General features: G+C 37.8%; 3 protein-coding genes across 5 annotated transcripts in view; all 3 read left to right on the forward strand.

The window, feature by feature from the left end:
* LOC311296638 (uncharacterized protein) overlaps positions 1-3906 on the forward strand; it is a 121844-nt gene extending 117938 nt beyond the window's left edge. For both annotated transcript variants that reach the window (XM_084418504.1, XM_084418503.1), the window contains exon 3: positions 2514-3906. In XM_084418504.1, the coding sequence (XP_084274630.1) occupies positions 2514-3643 (1130 nt within the window). In that variant the 3' untranslated portion in view covers positions 3644-3906. The remainder of the gene's footprint in view (positions 1-2513) is intronic.
* Positions 2-9377, forward strand: LOC311296639 (uncharacterized protein). Of its 2 annotated transcripts, XM_084418509.1 has the most exons (3): positions 2-137; positions 1985-2233; positions 7996-9371. In XM_084418509.1, exons 2-3 carry the CDS (start codon positions 2149-2151, stop codon positions 9144-9146), a joined length of 1236 nt encoding a protein of 411 aa, XP_084274635.1. In that variant the 5' UTR covers positions 2-137; positions 1985-2148; the 3' UTR covers positions 9147-9371. The 2 variants fall into 2 exon arrangements, with proteins under 2 accessions (XP_084274635.1, XP_084274636.1); XM_084418510.1 differs by lacking the exons at positions 2-137; positions 1985-2233 and adding an exon at positions 7506-7690 and having other exon boundaries at positions 7996-9377.
* Positions 9378-12303: 2926 nt separating this feature from the next.
* Positions 12304-16702, forward strand: part of LOC311296621 (alpha-2-macroglobulin-like) — a 34025-nt gene continuing 29626 nt past the window's right edge. The window contains exon 1 of the mRNA XM_084418466.1: positions 12304-12672. The gene's annotated coding sequence lies outside the window, so the exon portion shown is untranslated. The remainder of the gene's footprint in view (positions 12673-16702) is intronic.

Consider the following 16702-nt stretch of genomic DNA (forward strand, 5'->3'; position numbering starts at 1 on the left):
TCAACCGCTATGAAATGAAAAAGAAGTAGTTTGCTTTTGTTGTCACGGAGAGAGAAGCTACTGGATTATTTACTTAAAGAATTATTAAATGACATCTGGATGCATTCATATCTGGTAAAAGGTCTCCAGCATGACAGGTATGTAGCGCTGGGATTTTAATTGAATCATGTTGCAAAAAGGACTAACTGGAGTGTGATGTGATTCAGCTGGTTTGACGTTGGATGTTAGATATATTCTACAGATATTCAGCCGCGAAAAATGTCAATAGGTTTTAAGTGAATAATTATACCTGCAAAAATGTACCTTATTTGAAAAGTATTAGAACGTAGAACTAACAAATCACGGTAAATATGTTTTAATAATGCACCTTCAATTTGTAGCAACGGAGTGACGGACCGTGTACAAAGTAAATGTGGAAATAAAAAATAGGTGGTTCTCTACATTACTTATCATCCTTTAGACTAAATATAATTTACAACTAACTGCTCTTTTGTGAAACACTGCCTTTTTAATGCCCAATATCATGTGTGAAAACGCTTAATCATAATTTGTTCATTTAGAAATCAGAGCTCAATGATTTGTGAAATAAATGAATACCTTTTACCCCCTTGCATTTTTGTTTAGTGTAAACTTACCCAATTTGATCACTTAGAAATCACATAGAATTTTTTTAATGTATTTTACAACAATTATTTGTATAAGTATAGTAATTAAATATATATATATTTTTTAATTAAGTGTTTGCTTTTCCAAGAGATGTGCATGTTCTGTGCCTGTTTTTGAAGTGTCAGAAATTGTAAGCAATTAAAAAAAAAAAAAATAATAACATCGTCTTACTGGCTTACTGACATTTGATATTGGTTTTATCGTATTAAGATTCCTAGAAACCAAGTCAAATCATCTTTATTTCTTACTGTCAAAGCTGCTTCACAAATTTAGCCAGAAAAAAAATATGTGTTAATATCAAAGTTTTACAGATATGAAACAAGTGCAAATTCAGCTGTAAAGCAGCTCTAAAAAAAGAAAACATAGTCATTATTCAAATCTGTTTGGTTTTATATTAATTTAATTTAGATCAGTAGTGCAGTGTTGCAAAGTTCATCAGTTAGGCTACTTATTTTGCCAGGTTTGGACGAACCATCGGGCTGACATTTTGAATTTTGTCATAAATTGCCATATCTTTTAAACGATTTGACATATCAGCACAAAATTTGGTGGTATGTATCATCATCTGCATGTCCTGAAGCGACTTGAGAAGTTTAAACACAACTTTAAACATTGTGCAATTAAATATAAATGGAAGACGTTTCTTACATTTTCAGCCTGTATGACGAAATGACAGTAAGACAGGAGTGAATGTGTGTGTTCCTGCAGAGCATCCCTCTAATCTGTTAACACTGAGTTTGTGTTTTAGTTTTCTTTATTAGCATAGATCACTATACATGTTTTCATAGCATTCATTTGGCACATTTGTTTTAAGTACAGCATTGGGCAGGATGTGGGAAAAGTGTGTATTGTCATTAAAATAAAATAAAATGAAAATGTGGCTTTTTATCTGATTAATCAAAGAAATAATCGGCCAACTAATTGATTATCAAATTAATCATTAGTTGCTGCCCTAGCTTGCTGTTAAAGGGGACCTATTATGCACCTTTTTTACAAGATGTAAAATAAGTCTATAATGTCCCTAGTATGTGAAGTTTTAGCTCAAAATACCCCGCAGATTATTTTTTATAGCGTGTTAAAATTGCCACTTTTGGGCGGTGAACTGTCAGTAGTGGTGTTCAGTGATGTTCAGACCGGAGTCGGACAATGATGGAGAGACTCGAGAAGAAATGACAACATGTAGAATGCAACAGAATGTGTCTGAATGGTTAATTGATGAATTTATGTAGTTGATGTGGAGTTTTAGTGAATTTTGCATAACAGGTCTCCTTTAAAGTAATCCAGTATAAATTCAGTAACTTCTTTTTGATTTTTCCAGATCTGGTCCTGTGGGCGTCAGTATCACACAGTGATCACAGTTCACACCTGCAGTGAAGCCCCTCACACAACAATTCACCAATAAATACTGGGAATATTCCCATCATCCTACAAGAGAAGGACAAACTCCAGGAGTAGCAGCTGAAATCTGTGTGACTGTTAAAGATGGAGTTTATTAAAGAGGAGATTGAAGACATGAGGGATCCAGAACCATCCAGAATAAAACATGAAGATACTGAGGAACAAATAGGTTGGTGTCCATTCTTGATTCTTCATTGTTGACTGCTGAGAAACAAAGATTTGCTGGTGGCTATGAAATAATGAACACATTAGATATGATAAATGAGACACAAAATACATCTAAATGATCATAATCTTGAATGGCTTTTATTAATACATTTTAAACAGATTAGCATGAAAATGACGGAACTAACACATCAAAGATCTTATACTTGATACTCTGTTTCTTTCTTCTGTTAAATCAGAGTTCACTTGAACTTATTTTAACCACATAATATTTTTTACTTTAGACTGGATGGAGATGAAACTGCAAAAACATGAACTGAATGAAGCAGAGGAGGAACAGCAGAGCATCAAAACTAATAAGCTGCACACCTGTCCTCAGTGTGGAAAGAGTTTCAGTCAAAAAGGACACCTTAAAGCACACATAAGAATTCATACGGGAGAGAAACCGTATCCATGCACTCAGTGTGGAAAGAGTTTTTCTCAAGCATCAACTCTCAGTAATCATCTGCACATTCACTCTGGAGAAAAACCATTCAACTGTGATCAGTGCGGTAAAGATTTTCATTCATCATCAAATCTAAAACGACACATGATAGTTCATTCAGGTGAGAGGCCTTATGTGTGTTCTCTCTGTGGAAAGAGTTTTTTATGGCTGCGTCATTTTAAACTCCACCAGAAAACACACGATGAAGTGAGAGATCATGTGTGCTTTGACTGTGGGAAGAGCTTTACTACAACTTCCCATTTGAAAAATCACCAAAGAATTCATACTGGAGAAAAACCTTACAAGTGCTCATATTGTGACAAGAGTTTCTGTCGTTCTGAAAACCTGAAATCGCATGAGCGACTTCATACGGGAGAGAAGCCGTACCAGTGCACTCAGTGTGGAGAGAGTTTCAAATGTAAAACTGATCTCAAATATCATCTGCGCGTTCACTCTGGAGAAAAGCCATTTAACTGTGATCAGTGTGGTAAAAAGTTTATTTCATCATCACATCTAAAACAACACCTGAAAGTTCATTCAGACGAGAGGCCTTATGTGTGTTCTCTCTGTGGAAAGAGTTTTTTATGGCTAAAATGTTTTAAACAGCACCAGAAAATACATAATGAAGTGAAAGATCATGTGTGTTGTCAGAAAACGCATAATGAAGTGAGAGATCATTTATGTAGTGACTGTGGGAAGACCTTTATTAGAGCTGCCAATCTGAAACTGCACCAAAGAACTCATACTGGAGAAAGACCTTACAAGTGCTCATATTGTGACAAGAGTTTCACTCAGTCTCTGCACCTGAAATCACACGAGCGACTTCATACTGGAGAGAAGCCGTACCAGTGCACTCAGTGTGGGAGTGATTTTAAACATTTGTCAAGCCTTTCCACTCATATGAAAAAATGTTGCAATGTATCATTGTAAATACATTCAAGTAAATGTGTGAGAGTTTATACTAAACAGTATCAGTTTAATTTTGTGAATTTGGTCAAAAGCTTGGAAAACTAGAAAGACTGAGTTGAAACTTCACCAGTCAACAACTCTTACAGTGTAAATAAGTCATTGTATGTTTGAATGGGTTGTGTGCTAAATAGGTTTTTCTTTAGATATATTCATGTAATTTACAAAATGTACTATATTGTCTTCTGATAGTACATGCAGTTATGAGAAATAAAACAGAATCAACATTTTGTCTTGATTAATCTATTTACTGAACACAAAGAATGAGTTATATAGTTTAAATCACATTCATGAGTGGAAACATTCTATTTGCATCCAATCATTCTATAAACATCAGGTTTATGTTCAGTTAAGCCGCGTTTCCACCGCAGGAACTTTCCCCAGGAACTAGGAACTTTGGGCTGGTACTCGATGTGTTTACACCGCAGGAACCAGGGTCTAAATGAAGTTCCGGGTAAATATTTCCCCCTCCGATAGTCCCTGCTCACGAGGTAGTACTTTTTCAAAGTTCAGGAACTTTCAGGGGTGGGACTTGTGCGCTGCACAAGCTGATTGGTTGTGTTCACGCCGCATTTTGGTTGGATGACTCCACGCAGCATTTTCTTTATTTTTAACCTCCCTTTTAAAAAGTGGCTTCATGCAGTAAAGTTGTCTGTCTGCAAATATGGAATTTAATAAAAAAAACTGGGGGACTGGCGACGAGTTTCAGGCTTTATTATTTGGGTATTTGTGGAAGAGGAAACTTTCTGCGCGTTCGTCACAGCCATCTCACGGCCAATGTCCGCAATAGCTGATAACATACAATTTTATATCTAACGTTAGCATTACGAGCTCTGAACACGCTTTATCAGTGCTCGTCTCTTTTCTGCCACAGCTTTTAATATTAAGTCATTATGTTTACACATTGTCATCTATTGCAAGGCAAACCATGTTACAAATTTACTATAACAGGATTGAAATAGCGCTTTGAGGTTGGTAACAAACAACTATTTACAAGACTGTCACTATTTATGATTGATAGACGGGGTTCAGGCTTTTTTTAAGAGTATTTGCGCAAAAGGAAATTTTTGCGCGTTCGTCCCAGTCATCTCACAACGTACCTTGTCTAATTTTATACGCACACGAGCTTTCTGAACACGCTTTAGTATCAGTGCTCGTCTATTTTGTTATGTTAATTAGCCTACCTCGTTAGTAAACCAATAACTGCAGCACAGTTTGAATCTCCTCCATACTTATAAATGTGGCGCTCAAAACTGATTACTGTCCGTCGCAGACTGGGAGGAGCAGTTGCGCGCAGTTTACCTTCCCGGTACTTTAGACCGCGGTGTAAACGCAGAAAGCAACCGGTCTGGGGCAAAAAAAGGTTCCTGGGAAAAAAGTTCCTGGGACAAATTGTTCCGGGTAATTTCGGTGGAAAAGCGGCTTTAGTGTCCCTTTCATGGACTTTTAGTTTGTTTGTCTTCATCTTGTGGCTTCGCCTCCGGCCTCAGATCACCTCGATCTGTCGGCTCCACCATGGCTCCTCCCACCTTCGGCTCCACCAGACACCCTCTGCCTTTCAACTCTACCGGGTTCGCTCATCCCACCAGTTCCCCCTTGGTCAGTCGTCACATGGACTTGCGGATCTTCCGCTACGCTCAGTTCCTCCACCCTTACGGCTGCAACGGGCTCCTCCTTCCCTTCAGGTACGCCTCAGTCCTCCATCACACCGGCATCGCCTCAGTCCTCAGGGAATCTGGCTCCACCTCAGACGCTCATCGATGCGGCATCGCCCAGGCCTCCTGTGCCAGCTCGTCTCGTCTCCATCGTTCTCCGTCTTGCGCTCTGGGGTCCATCAGCTCCGCCTCCGTCAGTCGTCCCCAAGTTGACGTCAGCCTCTACTAGGGCTGCACGATTAATCGCAATTTACATGAAATCACACTTAAATCGAGTTGGCTTATCTCGATTTTGAAATAATTGTTTTCAATTATTCGATTATTTTTTGTATGTGTAGCTTGTCATTGATGTACGGCTCTGTAAACGCTGCTCCATCTGAAAGCACTGTGAGTTTGAGTCACTTATAACGTGCATTTGAAAAAGCAACACGCGTCAAACATCTTTCCAAAACATGAGAAGCATTTATGAACCTCTTGTCCAACAACAGACAACATTTAATAACATGCGTTTACTCCAAACTCACTTAATAACGACAGCTGAGCATCCCTCTGTGAGAGGGTCATGTGCCTCAACAAGTAAAGTCATAACATAATGATACATTTGCAAATCATTAGCTAATGATTAATTAAAGCAGACAAGTCGAAGTTGAAGTACATGACTTCAACCCATTGTGGTAATTAACGCATTAATTTACACTATTAGTTAAAATGTTATTAAGGAATTAATACATTATGACACATTTAATTAACAATTCATATATTACTTAATCTATTAATCATTTAGAATCTTAATTAGTTACTGATGCAGTAATAATTAATTAATGGTTTAGTTCTTCATGAGTCATACACATGATTATCTGTGCATTAGTTAAGCATTAATTAATGCATATTAGTGCACCCTTATTGTAAAGTGTTACCTATATATTTTTTTTTTTTTTTTTTTGCCAGATAGAAGTGGTTGAGCAAAGACACAAACTGAATGAAGCGGAGGAGAAATGTGACAATTTAACATTGGCCTTTCAGTGCAGTACACTCAAAAAAATGCTGGGTTGTTTTAACCCAATGTTGGGTCAAATATGGACTAACCCAACGTTGGGTTAAAAAATGCTATTTAAAAATGGACAGACCCAGCCGTTGGGTTACATTTTTAATGTAACCAATGCAATTTGTCCATTTTTTAATTGCATTTTTGTCCATTTTTGATTTAGTCCAAAATGCAATTTGTCCATTTTTAAACTGCATTTTTTAACCCAACGCTGGGTTAGTCCATATTTAACCCAACATTGGGTTAAAACAACCCAGCATTTTTTAGAGTGATATCACTCGGCTGAAATCTATCTGAACCTATTTTGAATGCAAAGAATATTTTGGTGTGTACAACTGCTTATAAACTTTTGTTTTCATTCCACCATACCTCTACCACCAACTTTTCAAACAGTCTGGGTTTAAGGTGACATCTGTGTGCCTTTTCTATGCTTATTTCTGACCTTTTCCTGCTATATAGACAAATGGGTGACCTGCCCTATGATCGTGGTAAGAGTTTTGCCAAAAAAGCTTGCCATGTAATGTTTTTTTAATTTGCAATTTTTTCAAGCTAGGTTGTGTGTCCATGATAAATTGATGCCATCTGCTTATGACTAGTTAGTCCATTAAAGTCTACTATATAGTGTTCTGATTGCATATGAAATTATGATAAAAAAACATCTTGTCCACTGCATTAAGTTGTTCTTGCAAATATAAAACAATTTTGAATATAAAACAACCACTGTTTTATTCTTTGATTTGTGAGCATTTTTATCCAAGTTAAATGATAAAATGTGTAATCTGGATCAGAAAATGTCCTTGTTTAATTTGATTTTTAACATTTACAACAAACTTTAACTTATCATGGCTGATACGTACATCCACTGACTGGACCCACAAAGACTGGGCCAACATTTGCCACAGTCTACTAGTTGCACGTCTGTATTGTTTATAATTGTTAGCATATGTTTCAGTATTATTTTAAGTCTAAATATGCATGAATGCCTTAAATTATCTTACATAATGCCTTGATGAAATGTAAACTATATGATGCACTTAAATAAAAATCAGCAGGCCAGAATTTTTCCAAACCTCAATACTACACTCCAATAGGTGGCGCAAATGCACCTTAAAGCAGTTTACAAACTATCATAAAACGTAAAAGAAGAAGATGGTCGTTCTGAGAAGAAATGACTGGAGAAATCCAAGCAGAAACAGCTGAATTCTGTGTGCCGTACTATAATAAAGATGGAGATTATTAAAGTGGAGATTGAAGACATGAGTGATCCAGAAACATCCAGAATAAAACATGAAGATACTGAGGAACAAATAGGTTGGTGTCCATTCTTGATTCTTCTTTGTTGACTTTATTAAACACAAATAAAGCTTCAAGTTCAACAGATTGGGTGGCTGTGATATAGTAATAAGCAGTTTATAGATGATAAATGACACAGATTCATTTATATTATCATAATCTTGTATAGAAATTGTCAAAAACATTTTAATTGTATTAACAAATGAATGACAGAACTAAACTTTGACGCATCACAGATCCAATACCTGATCTCTGTTGGCTTACTTCTGTTAAATCAGATTTCACTTGAACTGATATTTAACCACATAATATTTGTATCTTAGACTGGATGGAAGTGAAACAGCAAAGACCAGACCTGAATGAAGCGTTGGAAAGTCGTTCCTTCACAACTCAAGGATCAAAAGCCAAAAAGCTGCACTCCTGCTCTCAGTGTGGAAAGAGTTTCACACAAAAAAAAAACCTTAACAAACACATAAGAGTTCACACTGGAGAGAAACCGTATCCATGCACTCAGTGTGAGAAGAGTTTTACTCAAGCGTCAGGTCTCAGGAATCATCTGCTCCTTCACTCTGGAGAAAAGCCATTTAACTGTGATCAGTGTGGTAGAAAGTTCATTTCGTCATCACATCTAAAACAACACCTGAAAGTTCATTCAGATGAGAAGCCTTATGTGTGTTCTCTCTGTGGAAAGAGTTTTTCACGACTGGACTGTTTTAAACTGCACCAGAAAACACATAATGAAGTCAGAGATTATATATGTTGTGAGTGTGGGATGAGCTTTACAAGAGATGACCATCTGAAACAGCACCAAAGAATTCATACCGGAGAAAGACCTTACAAGTGCTCATATTGTGACAAGAGTTACACTGTGTCTGGAAACCTGAAAGTGCACGAGCGAATTCATACTGGAGAGAAGCCGTATCAGTGCACTCAGTGTGGAGTTGGTTTTGCACGTAAAGACAGTCTGAAGAAACACACAAAAATTCACACTGGAGAAAAGCCATTCGCTTGCCATCAGTGTGGGAAAAGCTTCATACAAAAACCACATCTTATCAAGCACATAAGTACTCATACTAATCAAAAGCCTTACGTTTGCCCTCAGTGCGGATGGAGCTTCACAACTGAATACAAACTTAAGATACACTTACGTGTTTGTCCTGGAGAGAAATCATACTCCTGTCCTCAGTGTGGAAAGGGTTTCGCACATAAATCAAGTCTTAGCTGTCATCTGCGTGTTCACTCTGGAGAAAGACCTTTTACGTGTACACATTGTGACAAAAGTTTCACTCGGTCAGGAACCTTGAAAAAACACGAGCGACTTCATTGCAACCACCATAGACTGTCGAGAGACCGTACCACTGCTTGTATGGGAAGAGTTTCACCCAATCAGGAGGTTTCTTTACTCCCAGAAAAAGCAGTTTCTCCCATCTTAGAAGTTGCTGAAATTGACCCTTTTCACATTTCTGTGGTTTGAACGCAGAGGTTATCTAAATTAGGCTAAATAAAGTATTTTTATTGCAAACTCTGTCAGGCTTGCTTGTGGGCTGGGATTTGTATGTCCAGGATAAATTGATGCCATCTGTTGTTAGTCTATCAATGTGTACTATATAGTGTTCTGATTGTACATGAAATAAGAAATAAAACATCTTGTCTGCTGCATTAAGTTGTTTGTGCAAATATATATATAAAAATTGATAGCCTATTCAACAAACACTGTTTTATTGTTTCATTTGTAGCCATTTTAATCCAAAACATGTAATCTGAATCAGCATATTTCCCTTTTTAATTTGATTTTTAAAATTCACTCCAAACTTTCACTTCAGTATATACATATATAACAAATTTGAAATCTCATGACCGACCAAATGTGGATGGTTGTAACACGACTTTCACGTGTACATCCACTGGACCCACAAAGATATACCAACAATTGCCACAGTCTGCTATATTGCACAAGTCTGTATTGTTTTTAATTGTTAGCATATGTGTCAGGGTTTCTTCAGTATTATTTTAAGTTTAAATGTTGAGTAATGCCTCTGCTTTAGATTTACATATATAATGCCTTGAAGAAATTTAAAGTATATAATGCACTTACATTAAAATAAGGCCAGAATTACAAAATTCCCTTTTTCCAAACTCAATACTACACTCCAATAGGTGGCGCAAATGCACCTTAAAGCGGTTTACAAACTATCATAAAACGTTAAAGAAGAAGATGGTCCTGAGAAGAAATAACAGGAGAAATCCAAGCAGAAACAGCTGAATTCTGTGTGCTGTATTATGTTAAAGATGGAGATTATTAAAGTGGTGATTGAAGACATGAGTGATCCAGAACCATCCAGAATAAAACATGAAGATACTGAGGAACAAACAGGTTGGTGTCCATTCTTGATTCTTCATTGTTTACTGCTGAGAAACACTAACAAAGCTTCAGTAAAACAGACTGGGTGACTGTGAAATAATAAGCAGTATATAGATGCAAAATGCATTATAATCTTGTAAAGAAGTTGTTAAACACATTTTAATTGTATGAACAAGTAAATGACTGACCTAAACCTTGGCGCATCAAAGATCTGATACCTAATCTCTGTTGCTTTCTTCTGTTAAATCACCAGAGTTCACTTGAACTGATTTTAACCACAATATATTTTTTTATTTTAGACCAGACGGAAGTGAAACAGCGAAGACAAGACCTGAATGAAGCGGAGGAAAGTCGTACCTTCACAACTCAAGGAACAAAAGCCAAAAAGCTGCACACCTGCTCTGAGTGTGGAAAGAGTCTCAGACAAAAAGGAAACCTTAAAAGACACATGAAAATTCACACTGGAGAGAAACCGTATCCATGCACTCAGTGTGGAAAGAGTTTCACTCGTACATCAGGTCTCAGTAAACATCTTCTCTGTCACTCAGGAGAAAAAGCATTTAACTGTGATCAGTGTGGTAAAAAGTTCATTTTATCATCACATCTAAAATCACACCTAAAAGTTCATGCAGATGAGAGGCCTTATGTGTGTTCTCTCTGTGGAAAGAGCTTTTCATGGCTGATCAGTTTTAAACTACACCAGAAAACACACAATGAAGTGAGAGATCATGTGTGCTTTGAATGTGGGATGAGCTTTACTACAGTCGCCCAACTGAAACGGCACCAAGTAATTCATACTGGAGAAAGACCTTACAAGTGCTCATATTGTGACAAGAGTTTCGCTCAGTCTGGAAACCTGAAAGTACATGAGCGACTTCATACGGGAGAGAAGCCGTACCAGTGCACTCAGTGTGGAGTTGGTTTTGCACATAAGGACAATCTGAAGAAACACACGAGAATTCACACAGGAGAAAAGCCATTCGCTTGCCATCAGTGTGGAAAAAGTTTTATACAAAAACCACATCTTATCAAGCACATGTGTTCACACAAGACAAACGCCTTACATTTGCCGGATGGAGCTTCACACTTGATTACGATTAATATATTATAGCCTAATTAATGTTATTATTAATTTCTTTAATAATTTTTATGAATCATTTATATTAATAATAATGTGTCTCTGGATATCCCTTATTATATATATGTGAATGGATATCCCTTATTTTGCCATCCTAATCTTTAAGTCCCCAAATCCCAAATCAAAAACAGTACATTTGTCGTTTCAAAAATAAAAAAATGTTTGTTTTAAGCTGAGAAAATAAGCCAAGATACTTCTTTGCATAATTTCATTCAAAAACAAGTGAGATATTGTTTCAAGTTTAGAGTTACAGAATGTGAAGAGATGTCTTGAAATTAGTAAGAGAAGAGTTACAGTTATAGTAATTATGAAGAATTCTATAATCAAGTTCTTTCAGCTTGTTAAGAGGGCACTTTATATCCATTGTAGGTCCTCAAGCTGTAGAATATTTATTTTGTCCTTTGTAGTAGGTTGAAAAATGTATGTACCTATGTTAAAATAAAAGAGGGAAAAAAGGACACCCCTTTAAAATTTTGTATTGTTCATAAATGATGCCTTCAACATTCGTTTATTGATGGGTACATTCATCGTTACATTCTTTGTTGTGGGTAAAGAAAATGTTTCTGTTATTATTATCTCCTGTGGAGGGCGTTTAGCGCAGTTGAACTAAGGTACTACACCGGATGCTTCAGAGTTAATTCAACTTTGCCGAAGTTTACAGCCAGTACCGTTACTCCTGTCTCACAGGCAGCGTTTCATTTATCATTCTACAGGTGAGCAAAAACGATTCTAAAACTGGTCGAAACTAATGTTAAAAACTGTGTTTCAAACATGTATATGTTGATTTTTGGTAAGTTACTGAGAAAGACTGTTAGTTTTGTTCATATGCATGCAGTAGTAATGAGTCAAATATCAGATTACAAACGAGTGACATGTGAATTTGAAGCGAAATGAGAGAAAATACTCATGTGAAAAGAGTTTAGGAATGTTTCTGAAGTGTTTTATGTGTTGATTGTAATTGGATGATAAAGTTTAAGCGAGTTAAATGTACATTTGCTACTGGAGTTATCTCGAGCCCAAATGACTGCGGTCAAGCCAGCCGCCACCCCGAAGTGTACTGTCAAACTAGCCGCCGCTATATTTCGCTGTTCGCGCATAAACTAGCTATTACGGTAAGACCGTCAGACCGTCATCTGGGCTGCTGTCAGCCCCGACAAAAGTTGCACAACGTTTTTTAAACAGAAACGGTGATGCGCTGAACACACTGTTCTGATGACGCAACCCACACAGCAAAGGAGTCCGTGGCGGACCCGCCCTCAAGCCGCCAGATCCGCCTGACTGTCAGATTCGTTTTCGCTGCGCTAACAGGATCAGCCCCGCCTCCAGGATCGGCCCCGCCTGCGGTTTTAATCGGCGGACCCAGAACGGATCACATACGGATCCGCACTTCGGACGCGCCTTTTACTGCAACGGTTGGACTACAGCACGTCACCAAGAGCCGATATATCATCAGTCGAGAATATTTTTGCTGTGACATGGTTGTGTTGAACCCTCTTTTGAGTAAGTATATTGATTTATTGATATATTGCGACATTCACGTAAACATTGGTTTTTAAATCACTGTATACTAATGATTGTAATGACGTTGTTTGATATTAGGACAACTTTAGAATGTTCACTTAGTGGTTTAGCGCTAGCTTCTAGCTAGCTGTGCATTATTAAGTTTGCATTTTGCCAATTTTGGTCTCGTGTGTGTGTCTGCCATCCTCTTATATAATGAAAATTAAGTTACGGCATTTTAATCACTGTTTGAGTCAGTTCAGACAACTATTTGAACGTCAAACTCAAAAGTGCGGGCTTCTGCTAATGTTAGTTATACCGTCTAAGTTACATTGAAACCATATACCTTGTGAACATAAACATTTCTTGTGTCGTCTGGGGTCTTATAAACAGTAACGTTAAGTTAAATTAATCAAATTCAGTGTCCACAATGCTATGTATTTTCCAATAAGCTGTACGTTAGCTGTCATATTTCACGGACCCGTGAGTGCGGATTTCATGTCACGGCTTTCGTCGCTGTTTGTCACTTTCCCTATAGGCAAATATATTATATATATTATATACAATATATTGTTGTTATTTGGTTGCCATAACTTCGCGAGTGACGACGTCTTGTCACTGTTAGTTGCTCGAGGGAGCGGATGACATTTCGCTTGAGTTCAGTAACGTTAGAGCAGACAGCTCTGCAGAGCTTATGACTTTTCATAAACAGCGGAAGAACACATAATGACTTTTATATTAATTACATTTATTCATATAGCAGACGCTTTTATTCAAAGCGACTTACAAATGAGAACAATAAAATCAGTTAGACTAACAGTACAATATACAAGTGTTATGACCTTTCTCGATTAAATTTGTGTTCCGAGAGGTCTCGTATATTACGGGAAAACTCCTTTTCTCGAGAATATTGAAGCCAATTTTTTTGTGACGCAGTAAAGTTGCGGTCTAGAGTCTAGAGCGGTCATTGGCTGTGCTGCAGCAAATGCTGCACGAACCTATGGCGAGGCGGCTCAGACTCTTGAGCCAATCAGGGCACTTCCCGCCCTGGCACGTCAGAGACCGCCTAAATATATTTTCAACCACCTCCCCAATATCTGAGTAAAGTAAGATTTAATACTTTTCCAACTTGATTTAGCCAGATATTTAGTCAAAAACTGACACTGGTCCCCACTACAGCATTTAACACTGTACACTGGTTTGGTTAGGTTGAGTTCATTTTGGTTTAGGCTACATCATGACAAATATTTTTTCAACCACTTCCCCATGTAATGTTGTTTCAGATAATTATTTAATATCATATTAAGAGACTCTTAAGAGTTGCAACTATGGCAGCTGAGAAGGCATTCTTTGTGTTCTTTGTGAAGAATTTTCGGAGCCTGATGAAGTCGGTATAAATATGTGTTTAATACTACAAAATATGCCCGATGTTACAGTTACTGCACTTGCCGCCCAGAACAAAAGAGAACATCCCAATCTAGTGAAGGGATTTGTGTATCTTACCTAATTCAGACTAAAACACATCTATTTATCCTCACATAGCCTACTGACTTTATTTGTAACGTTACTGTTTTAATACCCTGTATTTTCCTTCTCATTTTTAGGAAAAGCACTTAATTACCATTGTTTAGGCTATTTCTATACCAAATGTCATACACTTGCAATGAAGCTAAGAATACAAACAACTACATCATTAGCCTATGTTGATATCCTATATTTTTACAATAAAAGTTACGACAAACATGTCGTCTAATATCCTCAGTTGTTGCGTACACCGAGCTGCATCGAACACATTTGTAAATGACTTTCCTTGAACCCATTGTGCGAGTTCACTTTAATACCGCGTGATTTATATAGGCTACATGTTGCTGCTGATTGGACTGCAGTTCTGACACACCCACCAAACAAGAGAAAACGTATCTCAAACAGGGGGGCAGGGTTTTCTATTATTTTGAAGGTACCCCCGGGCGCCGTCATTGGCTAGCGGACCCCCACCTGCTGTTAGCATCCCATTGACTCCCATTCATTTTGGCGTCACTTGGACAGCGAATAACTTTACATCTGAGGCGTTTAAAGACTCCATTTGTCCATTATTTATTTCTAAAGAAACACGAAAATGTATAAAAGGCTTCATTACCTTGTAGCTTCCGTTATGGCCCCGTAGAAGCAATTTTTGTAAAAATAGGCTAACGATTGCGTCATAATCACGCGACTCTCTGTCGCACAGTAGAGAGATTACCGTATGGACAGGAGGAGAAGCTCGTGCGCAATCGGGGGGACGTGGAGGCAAAGTGACAAAATAATTAATCAGAATACCTACTAAAAGTTTCTCCTGCTCCTATCTCATGGACAGCTCCTACTCACACTCTCCGTCTCTGCAAGATTCGGAAGGGAATGATTCAGATTTCTCTTGGCACAGCTACTAGAAGACAGATGGGTTGCTCACGTCACATCTACGTCGTCAAGCTCAGTTTGAGTCTGCGCAGTACGCTCGACCCCCAGGAAGTAAGAGTTTCTAATTGACTTCACTTTGTCTCCGTTGAATCCAATGGGGTCGCTGTGTCCATTTCTTTTACTGTCTATGATCTCAAACCCTGTTGCACACCGGTGCACGCCGTTTCCAGGAAACATGACGTTAAACCCGGAAACCGTAGCAAAACGTTGCGCACTGTTTTGAACTTGAACGTGCCCCTGGATTGAAAACAATTCATCTTCCGGCGAAGGCTATTTCACATTAATTTATTCTTTCTATCTATCTATAGCCCCTTTCACACAGCACTTTGAACCCGGGAAATTGCTGGCAAATTGCCAGAGTGCCTTCTGTGTGAACGCAAACACGACCCGGGATTGATGCCGGGATCGATGCCGGGTTGGGGACCTAGTAACATTGCCGTGTTCAGTCCCGGAACGCGCACTGTGTGAACAAAAGCCGTAATAATGCCGTAATAATGCCGTGTCGTAGTGATTTTAGTGGGTGATTTTGCGGGTTGTGTGTGAACGCACTCTCTGATTGCGGAAAATCACTGGCAGTGTGAATGAACCAAAATTATAGTGGTTATTATAAATAGATAGATAATTATAGAAATAGATAGATAGATAGATAGAAATAGATAATTATAGAGATAGATAGATAGATAATTATAAATAGATAATTATAGAGATAGATAGATGGATAGATAATTATAGATAGGGGTGTAACGATATTCGAACCGAACCGAAAAACCGTGATACACCACCCACGATACAAATCGCGATACTCTCATGGCGTACCGAACACGCCCGCCCCGCCCCCTGCTGTCCCGGCTCATTGGACCTCATGTCTTATGTGTAGGCTACACAACGAATACAGCGTTGCCTAACCACCATTAACCACATTTAATCGCAATAAGCTTAGTGTTTTGTTACATTAGATAATAAGCAAGGTATAATCTTTCAAATTCTGTCTATTTGATCACGAAATTAAAAAATTAAATGTCATTTTGGCGCTCTTTGATGTGGCGTGACAGATCACCGTAGGCTACTAGGCTCCTCATTTAAAGCGGCAGCGCGGAGCGCGAGTAAACGCGATTCTCTTCCTCAGTTACAGAATAAACATGAATGGACACCTGAAGGTATGTTGAAAAATACAGTATACTTACTGAAAGGCATCATAACTCGTGTAATCGCTCAGTCAGTGTTTCAACAGCGGAAATACGTCAATAAAATGCTTAGTTTTTCACATAGCTTTATTTACCTCAGGCAAGTCATTCAGTGTCCTCAGCTTGTTGGTTTGCTAAGGAAATGAACTCTTTCTCTAAATAAATGCACTATTTTAGCCTATATATTATATTTTACTTAACCTGTTAATGACATCTTGATTATTTAATGTATGTTTAAAAAATGTATGCTTGCGAAACGTTTACTTGTAGGCTAATTTAATTAATGTAAAGACAAGGACACAATTTGTTAATTAAAGCACTGTTTAAAAAAAAAGAAAAAAAAAGCAATTTTAGCTTTCTAAACCCCCACTCCACCTAAATGAACCGAACCG

This window comes from Rutilus rutilus (genome assembly GCF_951802725.1).
Source record: "Rutilus rutilus genome assembly, chromosome: 9".
NCBI classification, from domain to species: Eukaryota; Metazoa; Chordata; class Actinopteri; order Cypriniformes; family Leuciscidae; genus Rutilus; species Rutilus rutilus.